At 41.2% G+C, this 16,126-nt stretch overlaps 2 protein-coding genes across 3 annotated transcripts; one reads left to right on the top strand and one right to left on the bottom strand.

Annotated features, from left to right (window-relative positions):
• Positions 1–279: 279 nt before the first annotated feature.
• On the bottom strand, positions 280–5,236 carry tubd1 (tubulin, delta 1). Its single transcript, XM_014162952.2, has 8 exons — positions 4,876–5,236; positions 4,630–4,777; positions 2,937–3,153; positions 1,907–2,138; positions 1,597–1,761; positions 1,169–1,309; positions 863–1,046; positions 280–721 (listed from the first exon to the last, which is right to left on the bottom strand). Exons 1-8 carry the CDS (start codon positions 5,024–5,026, stop codon positions 619–621), a joined length of 1,341 nt encoding a protein of 446 aa, XP_014018427.1. The 5' UTR covers positions 5,027–5,236; the 3' UTR covers positions 280–618.
• On the top strand, positions 5,232–14,857 carry LOC106581130 (ribosomal protein S6 kinase beta-1). 2 transcript variants are annotated; one of them, XM_045703818.1, is made up of 15 exons: positions 5,232–5,400; positions 6,460–6,503; positions 6,635–6,755; positions 6,886–6,954; positions 7,489–7,636; positions 8,160–8,217; positions 8,471–8,571; positions 9,381–9,471; positions 9,602–9,692; positions 9,812–9,919; positions 10,003–10,065; positions 10,326–10,403; positions 10,500–10,607; positions 13,755–13,867; positions 13,975–14,857. In XM_045703818.1, exons 1-15 carry the CDS (start codon positions 5,332–5,334, stop codon positions 14,228–14,230), a joined length of 1,518 nt encoding a protein of 505 aa, XP_045559774.1. In that variant the 5' UTR covers positions 5,232–5,331; the 3' UTR covers positions 14,231–14,857. The 2 variants fall into 2 exon arrangements, with proteins under 2 accessions (XP_045559774.1, XP_045559775.1); XM_045703819.1 differs by lacking the exon at positions 6,460–6,503 and having other exon boundaries at positions 5,255–5,400.
• Positions 14,858–16,126: the final 1,269 nt, after the last annotated feature.

Genomic DNA, 16,126 nt, shown 5'->3' with positions numbered 1-16,126 from the left:
TTATCAGACTGGTGTTGACTGTTTGAATCACATGGCGACAACAGTCTGTAAGCTGTCTGAAGTTCTGGGTATTAACCATCTGAAGAGTGCTGTCTTGACTATGGTACAACCTTTAAAAGCATGTGCTAATTTCAGTACCTTTTGTGGCTAATGGATCAAATCAAACTTACCTTCCCAACAAAGACATCTTTGTAGGGCATTATTGATCTTTTCTGAAAAATTGTCAATAAAAAGCCTTGTTCATATAAAATGTGTTACTTGTATTTATACACCTCAATGTACTTGAATAATGGAATTTTATTTGTATAAATTCATTTTACATAAATGTACATGTAATTCTTTCAACATTAATGCTCTTTGACTCAAGAGAACAGTACCTGTGTAATGTTCAATCTCCCGTCCAATAACATGCCAATATAGCATCAGCTCCCTGCAACTTTTTATTGGCTTAGGCCGGAATACAATCTGATTGCGCAGTTTAAAAGGCAATGTTCAGAGACCACATTCACGCTAAACACTGCATATGTTGGCTCAATCTGAAAGTACATTGTCCAAATTTGCAGTTGGAGTGAATCCTGGTTTTTGTCGTATCTTACTGGTCCAAAGCAGACCGTAGCATCAAAGTTGACTGTAGCTAGAGATGACCTGTTCAAGAGATGTGAAGCTATCCAAGAAATCCTCCTCTGAGATCCCGAACTTTGTGTATTGATGAATGTAGGCCCTATGGAAGCAAAGATACCACATCACTATGTGGAAACCCAATAACCTGGGAATGAGGTAGTTTAAATCAGAAGTCTACCATTGGAAAACGTCAATGTAAGTGAACATGCATGCCTTTTTTACATGATGTGTCTAACTGTACCTGGAGGCAAACATGTTCCAGGCTTTCCCCACCATGTTGTCCAGAGGCCTCAGCAGAGTCTGGCTATTGCTGACCAGTATAGCAGACTTCTCATACTTGTTAAAGGGGACTGGGGTTTTCCACATGCTGAAAGCCTCATCTGCTGGAAGCCAGGGGGTATATAGACTCGGATGCTGAAATCCACCTATAGATTTAAAAACATTCAAAAGTTGTTGGATTCTAGAATGAATAAAATGGAATCAACTACTATCTATATTAAAGTCTAATGTCCCATAGTAGTTAGACACCTATGTACTGGTCTCTTACTTATCTCTGCATTGTTCACATCCTTCCCCCGCAGTATGAGCAGGTTGGCCAGGGAGGTGTTGAAGCCTGGTCGTCTGTGACTCCTGGTCCTCTCTATCCCTTCGGGCTGGAGAGAAGGGGCTCGCACCTGCCAGTCGATGCCTGACAAATAACAGTCCTCAGAGCATTAACATGAACATCTGGACATGAAACAGTAAACACATGATGTAGAAGCTAGCTTATACAAACTAGCATGGCTACACCCCAAAAAAATATTTAAAAAAATACAATTCATGACTAAACAGCATCAATATAAATAGACCCATGTTGAGTTGCATGGGGACATAGATTGATTTGGAATTTCACAGTTAGCCAATACAGACTCCTAGTGTTCAAGACTAGTACAGCACTCATTTCTGACCAATGCACTATGAGAACACAACACTTGCCTTCCTCCATTTTGGAGTTGGCAATGAGCATCTGACGAAGGTGTTTGAGCAGGCCCGGCCAGGTGAACATGCTGTAAGCCATAGAGGAGCTGGACACCTGGGGAATGTTGCACACGCTGAGAAGCTTGTACTCTGGGTGACATACCAGGCTGCTCATCAGTTCACCTGGAAACACAGTGTGTGATATGCAACTTCAAGACTTTCTGACACACTGGTTTGTTTCGTCCTCCGACTACACTTGAAGGGGGCATATGTTTATGTACAGAATGTGTGTTGTTACAGTACAGTGTTGATGTTGCTCAGTGCTCACCTATGGGGTTTCTATTGTAGACACCATGGGAGTCACCAGTGAGTGCAGGCTGCAGAACACTCCCTAGCTGGTGGGCGATGACTTTGTTGACGTCCCTGAATGATATGTGTTTGATATTCATGAGCTGGGCACAGATCTTGTGAACCGTGTCATTTTCGTGAACCAGGATGGCATCTGAGAGTTGGTAGAGGTGTGACAGTGTGAGCACAGAGTTGTAGTTCTGGACTATCACCTTCAAAAGGAAAGCACAATACAGCAATTAGTGAAAACTGGTCATCCAGAGAGTACTGATGATGTTGTTTCTACATTCAAAAATGATATTATTGTAACTGTGTAATTGTTTTTCATTTCTACTTTGGAAATGTGGTTCTCACCTAGCTATCTTAAGATGAATGCACTAATTGTAAGTCGCTCTGGATAAGAGCGTCTGCTAAATGACAAATGTAAAAAGTAAATGCTTTGCAATATTACTTTCTTATTCCATAGGAAATATGTCTGTATTGTAAAACATAAATCTTAGGCCTTTACAGTGCATTCGGACCCCTTGACTTTTTCCACATTTTGTTACGTTACAGCCTTATTCTAAAATCTATTAAATTGTTTTTTTGTCCACATCAATCTACACACAATACCCCATAATGACAAAGCAAAAATAGGTTTGAAATGTTTGCTAATTTAAAAATAAAAAAACTGAAATATTACATTTACATAAGTATTCAAACCATTTACTCAGTACTTTGTTGAAGCACTTTTGGCAGCGATTACAACAGAGTCTTCTTGGGTATGACGCTACAAGCTTGGCACACGTGTATTTGGGGAGTTTCTCCCTTCTGTTTTTGCTTTGTCATTATGGGGCATTGTGTATAGATTACTGAGGAAAATGTTTTATTTTATCCATTTTAGAATAAGGCTGTAATGTAACAAAATGTGGAAAAAAGTCAAGGGGTCTGAATACTTTCCGGAGGCACTGTATATACATGTTTGTTGACAGATCTGTGATGTTTTGCAGGTGCTGAAGCAAGCCTCTTACCTCTCCAGTGCCATAGGGCCATGTCAGGTGATTGAGGATGAAGGAGTTTGGGTATTCGTCCCGGAGACACTGAGTAACGTATGTGCCCACCCCTGACCCTGTGCCCCCTGCCACACTCATCATGGCCATGATTCCTGCCAGACAGTCACAGTGCTCCACCTCCCTCCTCACAATGTCCATCACTACCTCCTCATGACGTGGTCCATGGACACAGTATCTACACACAAAGAAAAGAAAACACAGTGTTGTCATATTATAGTGCTATGGACACTGCTGTCAGATGCGGGGCATAGAGTTTTTCCTAACTACAGTGCATTCGGAAAGTATTCAGACCCCTTGACTTTTTCCACATTTTGTTACGTTACAGCCTTTTTCTAAAATGATAAAATCATTTTTCCCCCCTCATCAACCTACACACAATACCCAATAATGACAAAGCAAAAACAAGTTTTTAGACATTTTTGCAAATATATTAAGAATAAAAAATGGAAATATAACATTTACATAAGTATTCAGACCCTTTATTTAGTACTTTGTTGAAGCACCTTTGGCAGCGATTACAGCCTCAAGTCTTCTTGGGTATGACGCTACAAGCTTGGCACACCTGTATTTGGGGAGTTTCTCCCATTCTTCTCTGCAGATCCTCTCAAGCTCTTTCAGGTTGGATGGGGAGCGTCACTGCACGGCTGTTTTCATGTCTCTCCAAAGATGTTTGATCGGGTTCAAGTCCGGGCTCTGGCTGGGCCACTTAAGGACATGCAGAGACTTGTCCCGAAGCAACTCCTGCGTTGTCTTGGCTGTGTGCTTAGGGTTGTTGTCCTGTTGGAAGGTGAAGCTTCGACCCAGTCTGAGGTCCTGAGCGCTCTGGAGCAGGTTTTCATCAAGGATCCCTCTATACCTTGCTCCGTCCATCTTTCCCTCGATCCTGACTAGTCTCCCAGTCCCTGTTGCTGAAAAACATCCTCACAGCATGATGCTGCCACCACCATGCTTCACCGTACAGATGGTGCCAGGTTTTCTCCTGTCAGGACACTTGGCATTCAGGCCAAAGAATGTTGTTCCTCATGGTCTGAGTCCTTTAGGTGCTTTTTGGCAAATTCCAAGAGGGCTGTCATGTGCCTTTTACTAAGGAGTGGCTTCTGTCTGGCCACTCTAGCATAAAAGCCTGATTGGTGGAGTGCTGCAGAGATGGGAGAACCATCTCCACAGAGGAACTCTGTCAGAGTGTACATCGGGTTCTTGGTCACCTCCCTGACCAAGGCCCTTCTCCCGATTGCTCAGTTTGGCCGGGCGGCCAGCTCTAGGAAGAGTCTTGGTGGTTCCAACATTCTTCCATTTAAGAATGATGGCGGCCACAATTTCGAGTCTCATAGCAAAGGGTCTGAATACCTATGTAAATAAGGTATTTCTGTTTGTTATTTCTAATAACCTGTTTTCACTGTGTCATCATGGGACATTGTGTGTAGCTCGATTAGGAAAAATGTTTACTTTATCAATTTTAGAATAAGGCTGTAACGTTTCCAAAAATGTGGAAAAAGTCAAGGGGTGTGAATACTTTCTGAATGCACTGTACATGATGTCACCTGACCAGTTTTTCCTGTCACGTCGTGTGGTCATGAAAAATTCAGAGCCTTTATAATTACAAGGTGGCCAGCCCCTCCAAACAAATTCTGCACATTGAAAACGTCGTTACCCATTTGCCCAGTTGTTTCCAGAACCCTGTTTCTGACTGAAGTGTGAACGGTCCCCATATCTCCACTTCCCAGATTTGGCAGTCTTTGCAATACTCTGCGAGATGACTTTGGGTTCCATGTCAATCAGCACTGACCTTGCCACGAGTTCTGTGCAAAGACAACATTAAATGTTAAATACACATCTGTTAAGTTTACATGTTAGAAGCGGTGCACCATCTTATTATCATTAGGAATAGCTAACTTACCTCTATTTGCAGTCTCATTGAAGAACCGCTCACTGCTGCATTCACTGTAAACCTTTCTTTGCGTATCATTTGCATCATTGCTGATCACCTCGAACAACTCTTGGCCTACCTGGTTGCCACATTGTCCAAGTTGTACTGTCACGATGGACATTACTATTCCTGTTTGCAAAAGCTGTTGTTTTCAAGTATGTTCGCCTAAATGTTCAATGATTATGTGTGGAAAATAAACTTGCTAGCTATGTTTGCTCCAACTGTCAATGAGAGTGTTATGTTTGTATTCCAATCTGGTTTGAAGCTCGCCGCGTTTCCTGCAACAAATCGATCATGTCCGCGCTTCACTTGGTTGGTTGCGTGGTGCGCATGCTCTGTGTAGTAGCCGGTTATGGCCGCGGCGATGTGTGTTTGTCCATGAGGCGGGGAGCGCGAGCTATTTTCACGGACTGAACGAGAGCAGCGATGGCGGGTATATTCGACATCGATTTGGATCAGCCGGAGGAAAATGTCTCCGACGATGAGCTCGAGGAGGTAATTTGCTCGATTTTTGTCGCGTGTGGTTTCACAAGTATTCGATGTAACTGCTAATAGCCTTGTTAGCTAGCTTACTAGGCCTGTCGTCTTGGTTTGTTGCCAATGCATTAGGCCCAATTTTGACAATACTACCAGCTAACATTAGCTAGCCGCACAGATCAACCAGCTAAATGAACACTCATGAGCTGTCACTTGTTCTCAGCTTTCGCGAGATAGTTGTTATACATTGAATTACGACATTTGCATACGTACCGCGTTATACTAATATTGAATATACTGTTTTCAAACTTGCTGGGCAGTCTGTGCAGCAAAGGCAAGCGTGCTTTGGTTGCTGGTGTGCAACAGTTTATTTTGGCACTTCTGCAGTTTAGAACAAAATGGACTGGAGGTCTTTATGTGGACACAGGCAGATCCCAATTTGGACAAGCTTTTTAATCATGGTTATAGTGGACATCCACAGTTCTGATAGACCTATCTATGAACAATTTTCGACAACTAGCCAGTGAGTTGGTTGTATAGGGCCATGTTTAAATGGTATGAAATAACTATTCATGCACTGACAGTTAGCTACCAAGAATGACAACTTTAGCGTAAACATTTCGTAAGTAATCGCATCTCATGTCAAGGATTTTGGGCAACACTGAATATTACGTCACATGTTTTTTGGGGTGTAAAATATTTACCTCCATAAAGATTTAACATTTATAACATAATAAACGTAAATTAGGGGTCAATTCTAAGGCTGTCAAGAAAAGCAGTCTACAGCTCAAGATCCGCTATCCAGGGTTCTGAATTAAATGTAGACAATACAAATTGTAATTTAACCTGCTTTCACATGATGGTATGCTCTCGCATGTTGGCCTTTGTTGAGTTAATGTTGTAACTAATATTGCATTGATTTCAGTTGTCCTTGCGTCTAAGATTGAACACTTTTAAAATATAATCAACATTCCTGCTGAATCTAATGAGATGCTACTGCGGTTCTATGGCTCTGCAGTGATTTCAGTTATAAAGCAGATTTGTTTTTACAATGTGCTAATTCACATTTTCTGTCAGACTCAGATCAACGATTTCATGGACCAGTGCAGCGGCTTTGAGTTGTAAGTGTTGACACTTAGCATTATAAAGGCCTGGTCGATTAAATCATTATGTTGAGTAGTTATAGTAATTGTACTGTGCTACAGTCAGTGTATTGAAAGTGAGCATATAATTGCATGACTTCTTTCCCCAGCAATATGGACGACTGTGAGAAGATCGAGATATCTGAGGACAACGTCAATCAAGGAACAGAGAACATCAGGCCAGAGTGTTTTGAGCTGCTGCGAGTGCTGGGAAAGGGCGGTTATGGAAAGGTATCCTCCTCTTATTCAAATGTCTTTTCATAAGATTACTTTTATGACATTTTTTAATTCCATGTCACACTTGTCATTATTTGGCCTGGCCCATTGTCTTGAACTGGTCATTCCCTTTTTCTTTTTGTAGGTTTTTCAAGTTCGAAAAGTTGCTGGGGCAGCATCGGGGAAAATATTTGCAATGAAGGTTTTAAAGAAGGTACCTAAAAACAACATTCAAACACACATTTAGTACATAATTGGCAGCATGCATAGCCCTTAAGTGTGTCTCAATTTTGTCTCAAACTTAGTAAATATGACAAATAAACATTGTTTTATGTTGCTTCTGTGTACAAATATTTCCTTGGATCCTGTTAGTGGGTAAGGTCTTGTTGGTAGTTAGCCGTCTTTGCTGCTGCAGACTTGGCTGTTAAGAAGCTGTCTCAGTCCATTAGATTTTGCACAATAGATAGTGCTTTTGCTTGATCAGTGAAAGTGAAATGGACTTTAATGACAGATGCAGTCACATACCACTTCAAGATTTGTCGATCAAGCTATGCTACAAAAATGCACTGAAAAGCCAATTGCTTAATTTCAAACAGAACTATTCTAAGCAACACAGTGTTAGCACATTCTTGACAGTGGCTGCTTGTCGTGAACTGATAATGAAATGTATTTTATCATGTGGCTTTTGAAATGGCAGACTAGTGGTAAAAGCGTGAATAATGGTCATGAATGTTTTGGGGCCTTGCAGGCTATGATTGTACGCAATGCTAAGGACACTGCCCACACCAAGGCGGAGAGGAACATCCTGGAGGAAGTGAAGCATCCTTTCATCGTGGATCTCATCTACGCCTTCCAGACGGGGGGAAAGCTGTACCTCATCCTGGAGTACCTCAGCGGTCAGTAAATCAGGGGTCACACAGGCAGTTACATCGAACGACCTATTCACCCAAAGATGAACAACCATCCATTCTTTCCACACTCTTCCTGTTGCCCAAGAGTTGCTGGGGAGTCAGACTGAATCTCCTTCCATATTAGCAGTCCCAGTCATGCAGGTGGTTTCTTTTCTTAGACCAAAGGATGGTTTCACCAAAATGATGATTCAAATCATCTGAATTGGTTGTCACACACAGGATGTTGGCCTTTGCAAACTTTACATCAACACTTAATGGGCCTCTGCTCATTACATCTAACCATAATGTATGTAATAGTGTCTACATCCTGTCTGTGCACATCTAGAGTTAGAGAAGAATGCACACTATGGTATGTGAAATACAGTCAATGTCAGGATTCAAAATGTAAATGGGTTATTTTGGTGTAGTCTCCCCACAATTATTTTGTGCATTTGTACAACACTACAATTGCGTATTTTTTGTTGTTGTGTCTGTTTTCAGTTTTAATTAATTTGGTTGTAATTTTCAGGTGGAGAGCTGTTTATGCAACTGGAAAGAGAGGGGATTTTTATGGAAGACACAGCCTGGTGAGTAGAGATGACGAAAGGCAATATTGTCATACCATTGGCAGTTTTCTTAGATCCACTGCACTAAGACACTTCTTTGGAATATCCTACACTGTTATGTTAGTTGGTGAAAGGGAAAATACAATTTACAAAAGCAGTAAACTGAAGATTAGGGTACCAGGTGTTGGCTGTGCCTGGCACAGAAAATAACTTAGTAAAAGTCAGTATAGTGTGTGTATATACAATGTAAATGTGGTTTCTTTCTTATCTGCAGTTTTTACCTGGCAGAAATCTCCATGGCTCTGGGCCATCTGCACCAGAAAGGCATCATCTATAGAGACCTGAAGCCTGAAAACATCATGCTTAACAACCAAGGTAATGCTGGAGCTGGGCAAGGATGTCAGAACAAACATCCTGAGTTGCAATCATGTTCACTGCAAGTCAGACAATATTTGATGCTACATTAGCTGTAAATACATCCACATTTGTGCTTGTATATGCACTTCATGTTAGACATTAGGGCTGGGAATTGCCAGGGACCTCATGAGACGATATCACTATACTTAGGTGCTGATTCGATATGGGTTGTGATTTTCACAATTAAATATGTATTGCGATTCGATACTGAGATTTTATTGCAATTTGGTATTCCAAAAATATTGCTCATTATAAGTCTGCTGCTGAGAGACGAGAGAGCATGTTAAAACGAGTTTTTATCAGTCATGGAAATAAGTGGTGAAAACATGTTGCAACACTTTAAAAAGAAGATGGGGAACAAGCTATAGGATGACAAACACCAGAGTTTTGGCTAACAGCTGACTAGCGCTAGCTAATGCTACCTACAGTAGCAAAAATATTAAATAATACTGCGATATATAACTTGATTTCTTCCCCATCAATATAAGACACAACATTATTCTGCAGGAAATGTAATTTACTAAATGTTCTGCATAGCCACCTCAAAGTGAAATTGACTGACTTGTTTCTGTGTTGTGTTTTTCCAGGCCATGTGAAATTGACTGACTTGTTTCTGTGTTGTGTTTTTCCAGGCCATGTGAAATTGACTGACTTGTTTCTGTGTTGTGTTTTTCCAGGCCATGTGAAATTGACTGACTTGTTTCTGTGTTGTGTTTTTCCAGGCCATGTGAAATTGACTGACTTGTTTCTGTGTTGTGTTTTTCCAGGCCATGTGAAATTGACTGACTTTGGGCTGTGTAAAGAGTCCATCCACGGCGGCACAGTCACCCATACTTTCTGTGGCACCATAGAGTACATGTAAGTCACACTTTGTAAAATACACACCACCTGTTCTTCATGGAAATCTGTTGAAAGCTGTGCAATTTTTATATATTGACTGCCTCAGTCTATCATGAGAAGATGTATAAAAAAATGGATGTTGTGTCAGGGCCCCAGAGATCCTGATGAGAAGTGGACATAACAGAGCAGTGGACTGGTGGAGTCTTGGAGCGCTTATGTATGATATGCTGACTGGAGCGGTGAGTGCAAAACTTCTCTCATAGCCTCCTGCTTATAATGATGTGGTAATACAACAACTTCTATTACAATCAAGTGGTGTTGACCCAAGGTTATTATTTTGTTCTTTCTTCAAATGTAGCCACCCTTCACTGGTGAAAACAGGAAGAAGACCATTGACAAAATCTTAAAATGCAAGCTGAACCTCCCACCCTACCTCACACAAGAAGCCAGAGATCTCCTGAAAAGGGTGACTATTTGTTGAAACATTTTACCTTTTTATTTTCATTTTTTGTAATCACCTATGTATTTATACTAGTTCTTGTTTTTCAGCTGCTGAAGAGAAATGCCTCGTCAAGACTTGGAGCAGGGGCCGGAGATGCTACAGAGGTGCAGGTGAGAACAAGAGAAGGAATGGAACATTTTTGGATGGAGTGACTTGATGCTGTCAAGAATGAACTGTAACCTCATCCTTGAGGGCAGGAGAGTTTGAGATTTTACCCCATTCTGGCAAGCGCCACTTTCTGTCTCAAGCCTTTGATCATAAAACAACAGAAGATGACCCTAAATAGAAGTGTTCAAAAGTGAGAAGGGAAAGGGAAGTATTGAAATTAAAAAGCTATTGTTATAATTATTTTCTGATGATCTTTCCTTAGGCTCATCCCTTCTTCCGACACATTAACTGGGAAGAGCTCCTGGCCAGGAAAGTGGAGCCTCCATTCAAGCCTTTCCTGGTAAGCAGCAGAAGAGCTTCTGTTTTGTTTTAGACAACCTTTCAAGCTCTCACAGGCGTTAGACTCTGTAACACACCTGATCTCTTGTATCCATAGCAATCCGCTGAAGATGTGAGCCAGTTTGACTCTAAGTTCACCAGCCAGACACCAGTAGACAGCCCAGACGATTCCACGCTGAGTGAAAGCGCTAACCAAGCCTTTCTGGTAAGACCGCTACATATCTTGTTAGGGATTACATTTTTAAAATTTTATTTGTTTTTTGGCCTTTTTTTTACCTCTTTTTCTTTCTTTGTTACATGCACATTCTACAGACATTTTAAACGGAACAAAAATATAAACACAACAATTTCAACGATTCTACTGAGTTCCAGTTCATATAAGGAAATCAGTCAATGGAAATTAATTCTTTAGGCCCTAATCTATGGATTTCACATGACTGGGCAGGGGTGCAGCCATGGGTGTGCCTGGGAGGGCATAGGCCCACCCACTGGGGAGCCCGGCCCAGCCAATCGGAATGAGTTTTTCACCACAAAAGGGCTTTATTACAGACAGAAATACTCCTCAGTTTCATCAGCTGTCTGGGTGGCTGGTCTCAGACGATCCTGCATGTGGAGGTCCTGGGCTGGTGTGGTTACACGTGGTCTGCGGTTGTGAGGCCGGTTGGACGTGCTGCCAAATTCTCTAACCGACTTGAGGCGGCTTATAGTAGAGAACTTGAGACATCTGTAGCATTGTGTTGTGTGACAACTGCACATTTCAGTGGCTTTTTATTGTCCCCCGCACTAGGTGCACCTGAGTATTGATCGTGCTGTTTAATCAGCTTGTTGATATGCCACACCTGTCAGGTGGATGGATTATCTTGGCAAAGGAGAAATGCTCACTAACAGGGATGTAAACACATTTGTGCACAGACTGAGAAAAATAAGCTTTTTGTGTGTATGGAAAATTTCTGGGATCTTTTATTTCGGCTACATGTTGTGTTTTTATTTTTGTTCAGTATACATAGTGGCAAGAAAAGTATGTGAACCCTTTGGAATTACCTGGATTTCTGCATAAATTGGTTATAAAACGTTATCTGATCTTCATCTAAGTCACATCAATAGACAAACCCAGTGTGCTTAAACTAATAACACACAAACAATTATACATTTTTATGTCTTTATTGAACACACCGTGTAAACATTCACAGTGCAGGGTGGAACAAGTGTGTGAACCCTTGGATTTAATAACTGGTTGACCCTCCTTTGGCAGCAATAACCTCAACCAAACGTTTTCTGTAGTTACGGATCCGATCTGCTCAGAGGTCAGGAGGAATTTTGACCATTCCTCTTTACAAAACTGTTTCAGTTAGGCAATATTCTTGGGATGTCTGGTGTGAACTGCTCTCTTGAGGTCATGCCACAGCATCTCAATCGGGATGAGGTCAGGACTCTGACTGGGCCACTCCAGAAGGCGTATTTTCTTCTGTTAAAGCCATTCTGCTGTTGATTTACTTCTGTGTTTTGGGTCGTTGTCCTGTTGCATACACAACTGAGCTTCAATTGGCAGACAGACAGCCTTACATTCTCCTGCAAAATGTCTTGATAAACTTGAATTCATTTTTCCGTTGATGATGGCAAGCGGTACAGGCCCTGAGGCAGCAAAGCAGCCCCAAAACATGATGCTCCCTCCACCATACTTTACATTTGGGATGAGGTTTCATCCCAGTAAAGTATGGTGGAGGGAGCATCATGTTGGTGTTATGTGCCATTTTTTTCTCAACACATAGTGTTGTGTGTTCCTTCCAAACAAATAAACTGTAGTTTAATCTGTCCACAGAATATTTTGCCAGTAGCGCTGTGGAACATTCAGGTGCTCTTTTGCAAACTTCAGATGTGCAGCAATGTTTTTTTTGGACAGCAGTGGCATCTTCTGTGGTGTCCTCCCATGAACACCATTCTTGTTTAGTGTTTTACGTATCGTAGATTCGTCAACAGGCGTTAACAAAATATTCATACAAATATGATTAGGCCTCTCATAGACTAGGCCTTGTAGAAAGAGGGTCAATCAAGTTAGGTCTGCCAAATTAATGTAGCATAGGAAAAAATATAAATCCAGCCATAGAGTATAGCCTATCATCAAAAAGAAAATGGTTTATAACATGCACAATTAGATGCATCATCTATATAGAACAAGCTTGACTAAATTCGAGCCTCCTTTGATTGTCTCTTCTGGCTGCCACCAAAAGCCCCCACCTTGGAGACAATCGATCACATTGTGGAGCTGCTAATCTGCACGAAGTTACAGGCTGACTACACCGCTCGAATTGCAAAATAAATGTAGAAATCTATGTTATTCAATTATTGCACCAACGAGCGTCTGCACTGCCAAGGGCTAAAATAGAAGTCAGTTCTATTTCTGACGCAGATCGCGCTGCAAGTCCTGCCTCTCCCATCTCCTCATTAGTTTATAGAAGCAGGTACCCACGTGCCATCTCCTCATTGGTTATACACACATGGGTGATTGAAAGACAAACGAGGTCAGTGGCGGTAATGCATCTAATTTATGAAAGTTGCTAATGGCAATATAAAGTCAAGAGAAGAAAAGGTCTGGAATGAGGAGAGATGACTAGAAACGATTCGGTTGACCATTTTATGCGTGGATTAATTGGTGGAATAGAGGACCTTGTGCATTTCAGGTAAAATAACAACTCAATGTTTATATCCCAGGACAAATTAGCTAGCAACAGCAAGCTAGCTAAATAGGACAAATTAGCTAGTATGTGCACGCTAGCTAGCTAAAGTGCCATACATGTTTACAGATTTTCGACCTGTCCCCAAATTAATGTGATTGGTTCAGAGTTTGTTTTGATATTTTAACCTGCGTGTCGTGATCGCGTTTGGTGTGGGGGGACAAAATTAATTTATGCACGATGGCACACGCGCACAGCTGGTTTGAGTTCTGTGTTATAAACAAAGCGCAGAATATATTGCCCAAAAAATAACACATCTGATTTGGAGAAAAGTAAGGCGGGACATCCGTTAAACTGTAATTCAACTTGTCCAGCTTTATACATTATACATCGTGTTTTAAGTCATAACTATTATAGAACATGAGCTTTTAAACCCACCCAACAGCTACTCAGTCCATCCCACCTATCTCCGTAAACCACCCTCTTATTATTTCCATGTGCCATATAATTTAACTGTGCTGTGATGTTTCACAAATTCTGAACCTGTCTAATCGCATAGTACATGTGTTGTGTTCATTTTGCTCATAATACAAAATCATGACAGAATTCACCTTCATTTCTCCTTAATACATTTGTAGGCAGTACTGGTGACCATAACCCCTCTGTCATTGCTTCTGCAGGGCTTTACGTATGTTGCTCCATCAGTACTTGAAAACGTCAAGGAAAAATTCTCATTCGAGCCAAAAATCCGCTCACCCCGACGGTTTTTGGGGAGCCCAAGAACACCAGTCAGGTATTCCATTGTTTCAGCCTCTACGGCTGTTCCTACATAGCTTGTGCAGTAACACTGAATATGCCACATCATCACATAGTCATAGTATGTCCCCTATTCCTTTTCAGCCCTTTCAAGTTCTCTGCTGGTGACGTGTGGCCCCGGGGCCCCTTGATGCCCGGCGGATCCGCTCTATGTCTCCAGTCGCCCCAGGAGCAGGTCATGGAGGTGTCCGCCCCAGAACAGATGGAAGTGCAGACCAGCTCTGAGGCCTCTGCGCCCCTTCCCATTCGCCAGCCTTCGGGAGCCAACCTGTCCCAGTTCAAACAACAGGCCTACCCTGTCATGGCCAAGCGGCCCGAGCATCTACGCATTAACCTATGACCAGCAGCTCATCTTAGACGATTTTTTAATTTTTTATTTGTTGATATTTCTTCTCTTATTTTTTTAAATATAAAGACACTAGAGACTATGAAACATTACATTTCACTTCTACACACACATCACTACCTGAAGTCTCCCTCGGGCTTTAACCTCCAGTGTGCTGCAGCTGAGCTCGGCGGACTAGGCCACTCCTTCAGGTCCCCTTGACCTCTTCACCCTGACCCCTAGCAGGACTGGACCAGCGGGACGGGGCATCACTTTGAATCTTTAACTTGTTTTTATTACTCCATCCTACCACGAAAAAAAGGAATGAGAAAATGTATAAAATGTGCAGTATATAAAATATCATCCAAAGTGCTTCATGTTTGATGATTGAATGCTTATGAGGAATTAATTGCTTTCACTGAACACTTGGGAGATTTTACAGTATTTCTTGAAGATTGCTTCCTGGCTCAGAATGAAATCATGGATTATTGTTAATTGAAAAATATGATTGGGAGGATTATCAATAAGCTGAGGTTCTGAACATAGCTTTATGTCTTAATACAAAAGAAATGCATCTACTGTGCTATATCAATGATGGATCAATTCATGAGGGCCTCAATAAAAACAAATGTTTACTTTTTACATTCTTTCACTTTTAGTGTCAATTACTTACTGAATGGGGACATTTGGTTATTATATTTGTTCTTGTGCTGAGAGAGAAGAGAATTGTGTCAGGTAAGAGCTAAATGAGTACATGCATATCTTCTATAATGGTAAACATGAATAATGACTGTCATAGTGTATTTTTAATTGTTGGAAAGGTACCATTGCTTAGTTGGACTAGAATTGCTGTGACAAAGACCTGGGACTATGACTAGACTTTAAAACGTGTTAAATCTCCTGGTTCGTATCCTGCCGAGATTAAATTCTGCTGCCTGGCAAACTTTGGCATAAAGTAAATATGTTCAAGTCATTAACTCAGCTTTCCAGCCTGTCGTACCAGCTCGCCTTGAATAATATTTGCCAGCATCAACAACCTTGTATAAATTATTTTCACGTCCTCTTCGCTGTGGAAAAGTCTCTGCTTCTGTCCTATAAACCAGCAGTACCAAATTGAGAGCCAGATTGGGTGGCTGCTGCCAATTTTGGTGAAAATACATTTCTCAAACTGGAGCTGCCGCCACATGGTACTGCATGACTAGATGCACTTGTTTGGATTTTGCCTCCCAAACATTAACTAGGCAAGTAAGTTAAGAACAAATTGTTATTTGCAGAATGACAGATTTTTACCTTGTCAGCTCAGGGATTAGATCTAGCAACCTTTCGGTTACTGGCCCAATGCTCTAACCACTAGCCTTTCCTGCCGCGCTAAAACAATGATACTGATAGAGTTTAGACTCAAAATGAACCATGTATTTGGATTGCTGTCATACCTTGTCCATTGGTTTCCTTACCCTGTAAGCAGTCTGTTATTTTGTAATTTGGGTGTATCCCTTTAAATATGAGGTATAATACTCCCCAGAAATCTGGATCAAAAGAACGGGCAACAGTTTGGTCAAAATGCACTGCGTGCAAGACTGGTCTTCACACCAATGTTCATATACAGTACCAGTCCAACATTTTGTACACACCAACTCAAGGGTTTTTCTTTATTTTTACTATTTTCTACATTGTAGAATAATAGTGAAGACAAACTATGAAATAACACATACAGTTGAAGTTGTACATTTACATACACCTTAGCCAAAAACATTTAAACTCAGTTTTTCACAATTCCTGACATTTAATCCTAGTAAAAATTCTCTGTCTTAGGTCAGTTAGGATCCCCACTTTATTTTAAGAATGTGAAATGTCAGAATAATAGTAGAGAGAATTATTTATTTCAGCTTGTATTTCTTTCATCACATTCCC

This window comes from Salmo salar, chromosome ssa20 (genome assembly GCF_905237065.1).
Source record: "Salmo salar chromosome ssa20, Ssal_v3.1, whole genome shotgun sequence".
In the NCBI taxonomy this organism is placed as follows: Eukaryota; Metazoa; Chordata; class Actinopteri; order Salmoniformes; family Salmonidae; genus Salmo; species Salmo salar.
This window is presented reverse-complemented; position numbering and strand designations above follow the sequence as displayed.